Raw genomic sequence first — 11,854 nt, 5'->3', positions numbered from 1 at the left:
GTGATAAAATTGGTTTTAGCATCAATTTTTAATCAATATTTACGTATTTTCTAAATGACGATACATTTCGCTGTAACTGTCCGGTTAGAGGTTTAGACTATCCGGATAGGTTGGCGCCAGTACTCTAGACACTTTCAATCAATTATTATTCATTTAGGCGGGATTAAAATTGTCAGCGCGGGTTTCACGATAACGGAAAAAAATATAATAATTTTGGCGGATACTAAAGTGGTATTAACATAGATTGATATGGGAGAATTGACATTGGCATGAATTGTCAACGATCTCGTTGAGATCAATAACTTATCATAATGATTGGAATGTGATTTCTAATTTTAGCTACCGACGAAACTGTCCTAAGGATTGTTTAACTCTGGAAACCTTTTACGCCTTGCCTTTGAATTTGCGACCCTTAAGGCCGACAATTATAATTCACCATCATCTAGACGTATTCAAGGGTCTTGCAATCGTCAGGCCCATGTAATCACACATGGCTACACTCATGATTATCGCGCACCTGACGTAATCCCTTCGATGCAAGCTTGGTTGCCAATTCCACCTGGAGATTTATTCAATGCACGGCTTATTGGCCCGAGTGAAAGTTTTTACTTCTTTCGTCAGACCTAGGCCAACTGTCACAGCCACTGACCTCATTGGATTTTTGCAAAAAAATTTTTTTCAAAAAAACTTAATTTTCCTGGAAGTTTTGCGTGTGAGTAGATGTCAATCGAAGCATTCTATCATGATTTATCGGCAATCAAAGGCAGAACAGGGCTTTTACGGTAAAATTTGAGTCTCTGAAATTCAAAACGTCGACAGCCACCCACATCCTGATGAATTGATGTCCCTCATCGGTTATCCCAAGGTCGTACGAATAATCTCCCCGATAATATCGTTCATCACAAACGTAACATCTCTCTCAATTCGGTAATTATTCACGAGATACGAAAACTTTGTTTTTCCGCACGTGATGTAACATTCTATCGTCCTTCGTCGGGATTCGAGACATATTTCAAATTAAACGAGTAGACGGGTTCAGGTGGAATTCGTGTCCGGAGGCGTCAACATCTCCAGTTACCACAATGGCGCCAATTCGGGGATCTTCTGAGAGATTATAATAGCGTGGGGCCCGGTGGGTCCTACTGACGTCAATAGTTTTATCGCGTTCCACACATTCCAGGCAGACGCGACACCGTGTTCCTAATAAAAGTCTTTAAATATTCAGCGAAATTCCCGGGGAGACTGATGTATTTCGGTTTCTCGGGAATTTATTGATGCGCTGGAGATGATCAGTTATAAGGATATTTAAATTTTTGGGGGATTAATGCAGCACTGAAGTGGCAAAACAGGATTAGGGATAACGTAATTTCACTTTAAAACGCATCGCTTTTCGAGGAATAACGCTCGAGCGAAAAAAATTGAACAAAGAGCCCACACATTCGCGACAAGATGATGTTGGAGTTCTATTCAATGTTCTGTCATTTTTAGCCCATTTCTACGGATATATTTTCTACACAAATTCCCTAGTGTCTTTTACAAGGTTTTTAAATGAAAAATTTGACAAATAAAGTTGAAAAAAACGTAAAACACACATATCAAGGTAGTTTTCTAGAAAACTCTTTAGTTATCAAGTCCCAATGCCACAATGTTGCATATTATTTCTATACAACAGTTGGTGTTGGGAATTTTCTATAAGGAAACAAAGCCTGCATTTTGCCCTCTTTCTGTAGACAACACCTGAAGAAAAGGACAATTTGCCTGAATTCCAAACGAACGTGCATCTATACATTTTAATTAATGTTTGTAATGCAGATCGATTTTCCTTTTCTTCCCACATTTCTTTAGATCCTGAAAGATGTCTAAAAAGTGCGGAAAAGTTGGGCATTCGATTTTCACGATGTTCTTCAATTGAATCATCTATTCAACCCTCTTAGCATTTGTGGGTCCGTAATTGATAAATGTGCTGCATCAACCCACCCACTAAATATTAAAGAACAAAAAACAGAAATATGCTCAACCCCAATCAGGCTTCCTTCCCAAAAAACGCGTGAATACCTGAAAATATCGAATAAAAAGTGAATATTTATTAGTCTGGCCACTCCTACGCCGGCGCCAGTAGCTCCAAAAATTATGCTAAACCATTATGCCATGCTAGATAATTCAATTATGGAGCTGTTGACCCGAATAAAACAGAAATACTACAAAAACAATTTTTTCTTCAAAAGGTCAGTGAATTTATTCGCATGGTTTATCAACAAAAATAATAGGCCGAGTGTGAAGGATAGCTCCAGTGGACTACGACCCGCCACTACCGGTTTCCGAACCAACTGCCAGTTGTTGATTAGCTGAGAATATCGAAAACGACCTTTCGAGGTCGAAATACGATTTACAGTCGCATAAATGTCTGAAAGCATTTGTGTTAATTGACTCTGATTGTCATGATCTGCGCAGAATAACCAGGAAAGGGAAATTGTCGCCTCATTGTTGGCGAGTCGTCGACCCCGTGGACGGAATCATGTCAATAGACATGATGCATTTCCACGTTCCAGTGAATTTAAAATAGACACAGCAGTTATATCACGCTAATAGCACTCCTCCAATATAACATCGAATGAATGATTACCTTGTTTACGGTGTTTGGTGAAAACCTGAATGTAAAAATGCGCACGCAACTCGACATTCCTGGGGGTATTGGAGATGTCCATTACATATGGAGAACTGTTCGATAATCTTCGGTTCCGGAAGAGAGAGGTGATATCGTAATGCAGAAGCTATTTCAGATTTATCCTTAAGTTCAAATAGAAAAAAATTGAAGAGAAAATCTAGTGAATTCCCTAGATGATTTCATCGAATTTCTGTTAAATAATACGTCAATAGTATGTAATTTTTGTTTACAACTTATTCTGTGAAAACATTTTGGGCAGAATTTTTCCTTTCTTGTCTTCTTGTTAAAACGATCAAACAAAAGGCTTGATAATTTTTAATCGAAGAAATTATATAGAAAATAACTCAGTTGAATAGAAAAATTTCTGGGATTTTCTGTGCGTCGTTTTTTGCAATAATCTATTGAAAATTCATGTAGAATACAATTTTTGCCGAGTCCTAGTACCTGGCTTTAAAAATTGTTCTATACCACACTAAGTTAATCTCAACTCATTAAAATCATTAAAATTAATTAAGTTGAGGTTTCATTTGATATTCTTCTCTATCCAAGAATACACAGTCGGGAGATTTGATCACGTAGAGGTGAGTCGAATTGCCCTGACATGAGGTTCTGGGATTTCCCCGACTCATCCGGAATAGTCCGGTCGGCACTTAATAATAAACTCGGGGTTGTAAAAAACACTCGGGAATGGCCCCAGAGGAATTTATGGCCCCGCGGATGATGAATAGAGATTCATTGTTCCGTTGGGAGTGCTGCTGACGTTAAGAATGATTTTAAATTCTGTTTGGACTGTCAATTCATCTGACGTTTCAAAATGATTTTCATTATTCTTCATATCAAAGGGAAGTCGAAATATAAAATAAAATTGTTTCCCATGAAGTAACAGCTACGAACCAATTTTACAAAATATGTCTGGGCATTTCGCTGGAAACATTCATTAAATTAGTACACAATTTTTAACGAAAATTCTGTTAGTTGATGCTTCTTTTATTCCTTTGAGTTCACTGAAGCCACAGAAGTCTATCATGAGAAAGGACAAGGGAAGAGATAAAAAAGTTCATTCGAAAAACACTTCCCAAGTCATTAAGACTTATCTTGAATCAACTAATTAATGCGCGAAGATCTTTACGCGTGAGATCGTTGACATCGTCGACTCCATCATCGCAAAAATTACCACTATTAGTGAACAACATTTTTATGAATGTAGCTACATAAGAGAACATAAAATTGTATATTCAAATGTCAAATTCATCAAATCAGTTTTCCACATCTGATACAATGCCCAGTTATATCGGTGATGAGGGGTTCGACAAAGAAATGTCAATTCATTTTTTTCCTTTAATTTTTTATAGAAAATGTCGTATATTTTCTTTTGCAATCTTCTGTTCTCGAAATAATTAATGATTAGCAAAGAAATGAAATTTAATCCATGTTAATCGATGTCTTGGCTACTGAAATAGTCGTTTATATCAATAAATCGTCATTGTCTCATCGTATTATCTCATTGGTAATGGAATCCGCATCATCAAATGTCTATTTACGTCGATGAAGAGGTGAATAAGATTCCGCAATTGATTCGATTGAAAATCTTCATTTATTTGTTTGAATGCAAACTTATGCAACAGCATTCTAGTGTCTCGTGCTATTTATGGTGTCTTCTCCGTGAGTCATCAGCTAGATAATGAATTGTTTCCTTCGGAAAATTGAAAGGATATCAATTCTCCTTAAATTTTATTATCAGAACAATCTAGAGCTGTCACTGACAAGTCATCCTTATAAAAGCCTGAACTGCACTGATTTTTTTAATAGAGTGATATGACACTCCCCGCCAGGGTTGCGATGTAGATGTAATTGTAATATAAAAATATATAAAATATATATAAAATAAAAGGTAATATATAAAATAGTCAGGGCTTCTAGTAGGCAGTTATAGTATAGTTATCATGAAAAGCTCGTTTGAGGATTAGGCCGATCTCCCTGACGATCATCGATATGATCGGTTGGGAGATAGATTGGGCTGACCTTGGGACCAATCTAGCCACCCTGTGTGGGAGGCATCGCATACGCGATGTCCGTGTCGGGCAATTTGAGAGACCCCGAATAAACGGAGATGTAAAAAATAGGAAAAATAAAAGATGCAATCCAACTATTGTGCGGTGCGTTACGATGGGAACCTGGGTGAATCGTGTGACATAACTACTTGGATTTTTTATGACCGCATAATCATCACTGGGGGGACAAGGTGCAAAGTGTGATTCCATAGAATGAATGTTTTTATTTTTTACTGCATCACGGATCTTCATTGTTTGTGGATTTCACTGCCGGTTAATAATGATGACTGAGTGGTCATGATGAGGCGAGGCGAAGGACAACTTCCTAATTTCTAACTTAACAAACTATCGGTTTGATTCTTCTACTAATAGGTCCTTTAAGTATTGATTTCTTATCAAAACTGGCCGGTACGATATTGTAAAAGATACTCGTTTGTTAAATTTAATTTCATCGTGATCACATGATGTCATTTTTGAAATTAATTCGAAATCATGTAGACGTCGAACAGAATCGCCTCGATCAATCAATCAACCGGGCAATAAATCAGTCGGTCATCAATCAACAACAGAGTTGAATTAGACAGCATCGCATTAGTGGTAGTTTGAAATAATTTGAACAACTCCAAATCCAGCCTAACAACGCGAAATCGATTTCATCTTTACTTCTGATGTCACTCCTGTACAGGAGTGAGTGACCCCCGAAAGTTTGGCGGGCTGAATATTACATTGTTTCTGAAGAAGAAAAAATCTTCATTAGCATGAACCAATCATTAAGTTCGACAAAAAAATATTGATGAGACGATTCACTCATGACATCATTAGAACAAAAAAAACAAAATTCTTTGCGAAAACAGAATGTTGAGAACAATAAATATCGCTTGAATCAGAGGGTGACATTTTTATCAATAAAATAAGGAAAACTGTTTTGACTTTGGACGTCACAGTTATCCTTGGTAATTCTTTGGGATTCCAGGCGCCAATTCTCTCACTCCGAGGAATAAAATTCTGGTTCACAGTCATTCCAATTCTGATGCGAATAGTTTATCTCTGCACATAATGCAAAGAAAAAGAAATTTATCGCTTTATTTCAAGTTTATACGCCAACTTCTAACAAGTTTTTTTTTTGTTGTCTAGACAAGACCGAACGGCTTGACCTGCGCAATCAGAATTTCAGGATTCGTCGGCAACATTCTCTCGGCTATTTTCTTTTTGTTGAACTGTGGGGAATGAACAAAATGGCCGATGCACACCGGAAATGTGGTCCAAGGTCATTGAACGGATCGCCTTCAAGGTTTTTCTTATCACTCGGTTGGAGAGAGGAATATCGGTGAGTCTGAAGTCTTGATCCGTTACGATTTCTAAGGTCAACGTAGCTAGTGCAATTCTTCGTAAGAAAAATCATTGATAAGATAGTAATGAGAACAATTTTTCATGCTCGAGATAGTGGAAATTGAAACTTGCAGAACATGACTTTGAGAAGACGGCGATATGCCATTAAAAATAAAAATGAACAGGATCTGTCTTGCCCCAGTAGTTTCCAAGACAAGTGATAATGAAATTTTCCAAGGGAAACGTCGTAGGACCTTGATAACTACTTGTTTTGAACAGGTGATATCATAAAAAATATTGTGGAAGACCAGCGTAACAAATAAAACCAAGAGTCCGATGGGACATCTGGACCCTCGTTTTTATAAGATGGTCAGGTCTTCCGGGGTCACGCTGTTTTATGGCAATGTATGCAACCTTAGAATTAAATAAACTGGAAAAATATCGTTGAGGGTGTTCAGCAGATAAGGTGAGGGCCACAAATGTCAACAACTCGAGGTCGATGATATGTTTTATGGTTTATTTATTCGCTCTAATCTCTTCATTTTCGTATTGAAGACGAACCATAACGGATTCTATTGCGTTTCTACGTGATTTCCCGTAATTTCTACAATATTTTTTCGAAGTCAATAAATTTATGTGTTTATTTCAATGAAAATACCTTAATCCTATTTAGTTTCAACGTAAAATATTTTATTTTCATGTATTACTTCTGTTTTCACTTTTTATTCATCTTTTTAACATTTGACGAAGGAAATCAACAAAATTTGATTTTTCCATTGAAGCTCCTCTGCTTCTGCTATTTAAAAATAAGCAAAAAAATTCAAAGACTTTGTGTGGAGAATTTTGCCTAGAGAATGTTCTTCATCTAAAAAATTGCAGTTTTCGTCCTTCAAAAGTAAATTTCTGTTAGCTGAAATTTTGCTGGGAAAATTTCCCGAGTGATCCCGTTAGACTTTTCCATGCAATTCTTTCAAATAAGAATTATTCAGAAAAAAACCATGAAAAAATGGAAAGAAGATGTCATGAACCACAAGGGTCAAACTCCATCTCGGGTGTACGTCATTGTCGATCCACTAGGCATGATTCCATGACGTAGGAATCATAGTGACCCCACAAATTTCACCGGATCTGAAATTCCTGATATACCTGGGACTTACCCAGTGGGGGTAGAGGCGGATGCTAACGCGTAAACACAGCGTCACGACGAAGGTAGGTCGCGAGAGGAGCGACAGACGGAGATACCTGAGGCCCCAGTGGTGGGAGGATGGCTAAACGTGGGCCATCCGCACATAAAACCGAACTAACTACAAGCCCTATCTCAGTCCGCGTTTAGCATTTCTCTGATACACTCAATATATTTCTCAATACCTTTGCTAAACCCATCGTCTTCACAAGTCGATTAAGTTTATTTTACGTAAACAATTGAAGTTGAATAATTGTTAAGACTATTAAACTGTGAGGAAGTGCTTTTCAGTGATTTTTTTTCAAAGTAAAATCAGTGATCAGTCATAATGAAGAGGCAAATCGAGATGATTACAATCTTGGCCTTGGCTACTATCTGGGCAGTTAGAGTGGATAGTTCCGCTATTCCCATGTGGGAATTTCTGTCAAGAGATGAAAAGGTAATTTTCGTAAAATATTTATTTTAAGTATTATTTTTCATCCAGCGAATGAATACTAAAAAATCATTTGTTGCCATACTTTCCATTCTGATTTAACAACAATTGACTTAATAATAACAATAGTTATCCACCAGGCAGAAATAAACCACGACTTTCATTCACAATTTCCCCGAACAATCTCGTAAATTCTTTTAGTCACGAATTACTCTCCACGAGTTGAATGTTTTGTTGAGGCTAATAATTTAGAGTAAAAGGCAGTAGTAAAAGCAACGTTAGCCAGCCCCAACGGAGAGTTGCTCGTTAGCCTTTTACACGCCGGTATTTCAGTGAAGTTCAAGAACACTCTCTTTTGCGATTACAAACAGACCGAGACCAGTGGATACCCACTGACGTTTTAATTTCATAAATACAGCTTATCATTAACACTAATCACGGCGATTATAGTTTTCTAATCATTCGGTTGAGCTGAGAAAATATTTCATTTCGGTTTTATAAGATCCGGAGGAAGTGGTGAATAAATTAATTGAGTTGACTCCTTGAGCTAATTAATACCTGATTGAGATTGCGGGATTTTTGCGATTTACCGTAGCTGGAAAAATCAATTGTCACTTTCTCTCGGTTTCCGGGAATATCCTGGACCCAGAGGAACAATAGCCTGTCCGTTGTCAATCAAAGTGCAACTGGCATGAGTATTCAGAAATATAAAATTTTGCTTTTCCAGAAAGAAAGGAAAGAGTGTACTGAAGAGACGGCGATTACCATAAGGCTTTCTTATTCAATTACTGTCATTAAAAATGATGATAAGCATGAAAAAAAATTAGTAGAAAAATGTTGAGCATTTGCTGGAGAACTTTATTAGAAATTTTCACTTTTATGAATTTTTTTTCTAAGACTAATTATTTACACAATGCGTGAACATGAATTTCCAAAGTTTCTCCACTCGATTTTTGGAAAGATTGAATAGCATTGTTTAACTATTAAATTGCAATTTTCTACAAAATCGTGTAGTTCACGAAGAAAATAAAAAATCCAAAAATAAATCCAATAAAAATGCAAAATAACTCAGGAATGTGTCAATCACTTGTCGTAATCGTGTACCCTCGATACCCCATTGTGAAAATAAATGTAAAAAGGAATGAAGTCCAAATTGTTAGAATGCAACATGCGTGCTACGCACTGCAAAACAACAGTGTGTGACAAGCATTTGTAACCGTCTGTTACACATTACCGAGTTTCACCGGACGCTATTAGAATTTACGGTGTACAACACGAGTAAAATCAGAAAGAGTGTTTCCACGAGTTCAATGGATGAACCCCATTCTTCACGGATGGCTGACCGTATATGGAGAGATGTACAATTTATCGGGGATTTTATTTTGTTTTCAGATAAGTCATCTGTACAGATTGTTCAGCAGACGAGTGGTGAGTTTCTGTCAGGACTCTTCCATGCCTGACTGTAATAAAAATATCTTGGTGAATGGGCTTCGACAGCTGGCTAATATGGATGATAATGAGATGGACCGGCTGGATCCTTATCAGAGGGATGCTGATGACATGAGTAAGTACCACTGTGTTTTTTTTACATTATAATATTACAATATTTGGAGAGATATTTTCTTATATAATCGGGAGGATTGTTCATTAAGTACTTAAGTTAAACTTGGACTCGATTTTGATTTATTCACTCCCTCTGTAATAACTCAATTCAGAACAGAATCTCGCTAAAAGCATTTTGACCAGAAAACAGTCATTTCGTTTCCTTCTAATGATTTAATATAATTGTTACTTCGTTGTTAAATAAATTATTTATTATTTGTAGTCTGGAGAACAATAATGGGTGACAATGGAATCGCCGCTACCGTTCACCAAGAGAAGCAGGACAACTATTACACCACAGATAACGATCCCCTAGGTAAGGATCAGCATTCCCATTTCACGTCGATTTTTGTCCCTGAAATTCCCTGTAAACGATCAATAACCAACGTACGTACAACGCGCGAACGAGGTCACTTGTCTCAGAGGCTCTTTCTACGAGATTTTAGCTTTCACAATTTCACTCTGCCCCGAATTACTTCACATACAACAGACTGAACTATCATTGACTATGACTACTCAATTGACGCTCAACATGGAAATTTCAAAACATCAATCATTCATTCATTTTTCATTAATTTCCAGTCGTTTTTCACTTAATAGATCATACAATATATTTGGTATACTGATACATGCTTTATAACATATTCTACAGAAAATGCCAATTAAAATGTTTCCATTAGAAATTCGTATCGAATCAGTGAAGAAGTCAAGTCTCCGTCTATTGTCTCGTTTATGATTTTTGCATGTCTTCTCCGAGTCTTTGTCAATATCTGATAAGAAGGAAATGCCTGAACGTCATTGACAACTCATTTGGCCTCGATTGCAGTAGCTTCCTTGAGACCCAGTATTTCCTTCATGCCTCTGGCTCTTGACGCTCCCTTGACCGAAATAACCGAACTGACCTCCCGACTCCCATCGATTGTTATTCATCTCGACTTGTCCATTATTAATGATATTTATCCCGATCGCTTGCAGTTGCCAGTGGAAGTGATCATAATTGTCTTGGAGAGGAGTCTGTGAGGTCCAACGACTACATGAAACCTTCGGACAGCGCTGGGCCGTATCTGGTGGGTCCGATGGTCATTCGTGTTTTTCCGGATGGCCGTCCAGTTCCCGAGGACGAGAATCTACCTCTTCCCCGTGACGAAGACCTCGAGGAGTTCAAGTATCCCAGAGTTCCATCGGTGTCGGAGATCGAGGGGAGAAACGACAGGCAAATCGTCAAGAAACCCTACGGTTTACTCAAGAGAAATTCAGTCGTGAAGGCCGGACAGTGGGGAATTTTCGGCCTTCAGAATAATTTCTATCGGGGCAATCCCCTCTTCCGCACTCGGCGCATGCCGGACACCGTCAACACGAGAATTTTCCGTTATTCCGAGTAGAATTGAAGCGATGAGTCGAGGAGGGGAATTTGGGCAAACTCGAGATGAGGTTGAAGAATTATGGAATGTGTCTGATCATGAAGTTCACTATCTCCTTTAGATCCGTAAAAAATTCCACTTCATCTATCGTAAAATATCGAGAGACACTTCATTTTTTTTTTACTTCAGGGTCACATTGTCTCGAATCGAAGACCCTGGAAGTCGTTTTCAAAAATAACCTGATGGTTTTGAATATCGCTTCTCCCGAATTTCGGGTCAGTATCTAACAGGAATCTATGAAAGATGGCAAAAATATTGGGAGAACCTTTGAGTGGGATTTTCTATGAACAAAATTTCCAAAGCTACAAAAAAGTCTTGCAATAGAATGTTGCTATCGCTATTCTCTCTCATGATATTTGGCAGGAACATAAATTGAATTGTTATTGCCTCATCGCATTCCGCCTCCTCGAAATAAAGGATTGACGATTGGTCGCTGAGAAAAAACTAACAACGCGAAATCCTCAACGACCATGATCGAGATCATAATCTCATGCTGATAATTCACTCATCCTATTTATTTACACCACCATCCACTGAAATATAGAGTAATCTGGGACAATCCACTTGTAAATATCTCATCATAACATTAAGCATTTTTTTGTGTAATTTCTGTGGGACATGTGTGATATTGAGGCTTAAATGTGCAAGATTCACGAGGTTTTTTTCGGCAATTTCGTTGTGTAAAATGCGAGAAGGAAATTGTGAATCATTTTGAAAAATAACTTGGCGCATAATGATACTACGATTAGGCTCTAGTTTCGTGATAAATTGATTATTCAATCAATTGATTGTGTGAGTTTTCATCACATTATTTTGCGTATGTCATATTGATAATACATTGATCGGATATATTGGATATTCTATTGAATCGTATTCCAATCTTGGGAAAAGAAAATTTTTATTCTAATCGTCGTGAATCAGCTTTGTATTACTAGCATTTAACTAGTTACTATTATTATTGTAAATATTTATTACTTGAAGGAAATAAAAATGACATGATGAATTGAAGAACCCTTCTTGCATACATTTTTATTATCGTTTTTATTCTTCGTGAAAAAAGTTGTCTAATGTCAATTTCTGACCACAACAAAAAATTAATGTCTACAATTGAACGTTGACCATAATTGATTAAAATTTTTAGCTTGTGTAGGGGCTCAATTTAGTACCAGG

At 37.3% G+C, this 11,854-nt stretch overlaps 2 protein-coding genes across 5 annotated transcripts in view; both read left to right on the top strand.

Moving 5' to 3' along the window:
* Positions 1 to 6,700, top strand: part of LOC135164879 (non-homologous end-joining factor 1-like) — a 52,352-nt gene extending 45,652 nt beyond the window's left edge. For 2 of the 4 annotated variants that reach the window (XM_064125672.1, XM_064125647.1), the window contains 2 exons: positions 5,851 to 6,043; positions 6,161 to 6,700. The gene's annotated coding sequence lies outside the window, so the exon portion shown is untranslated. Of the gene's footprint in view, positions 1 to 5,850; positions 6,044 to 6,156 lie in introns of all 4 variants that reach the window. The other 2 variants (XM_064125665.1, XM_064125656.1) reach the window with 2 other exon arrangements.
* A 126-nt stretch (positions 6,701 to 6,826) lies between these two features.
* On the top strand, positions 6,827 to 11,695 carry LOC135164907 (rhythmically expressed gene 5 protein). Its single transcript, XM_064125693.1, has 4 exons — positions 6,827 to 7,667; positions 9,054 to 9,225; positions 9,487 to 9,579; positions 10,239 to 11,695. The coding sequence occupies exons 1-4, from the start codon at positions 7,557 to 7,559 to the stop codon at positions 10,643 to 10,645; spliced, it is 783 nt and encodes a 260-aa protein (XP_063981763.1). The 5' UTR covers positions 6,827 to 7,556; the 3' UTR covers positions 10,646 to 11,695.
* The last annotated feature ends 159 nt before the right edge of the window (positions 11,696 to 11,854 follow it).

This window comes from Diachasmimorpha longicaudata, chromosome 1, assembly GCF_034640455.1.
Source record: "Diachasmimorpha longicaudata isolate KC_UGA_2023 chromosome 1, iyDiaLong2, whole genome shotgun sequence".
In the NCBI taxonomy this organism is placed as follows: Eukaryota; Metazoa; Arthropoda; class Insecta; order Hymenoptera; family Braconidae; genus Diachasmimorpha; species Diachasmimorpha longicaudata.
Note: the sequence above shows the minus strand (reverse complement) of the source record. Positions and strands in the feature narration are given on the sequence as shown.

Coding starts and splice junctions, on each gene's coding strand:
- LOC135164907 (XM_064125693.1), top strand. CDS start 7,557: ATGAAGAGGCAAATCGAGATGATTACAATCTTGGCCTTGGCTACTATC. Junction 9,226..9,486: donor GAGGGATGCTGATGACATGA/GTAAGTACCACT, acceptor TATTATTTGTAG/TCTGGAGAACAATAATGGGT. Junction 9,580..10,238: donor CACAGATAACGATCCCCTAG/GTAAGGATCAGC, acceptor GATCGCTTGCAG/TTGCCAGTGGAAGTGATCAT.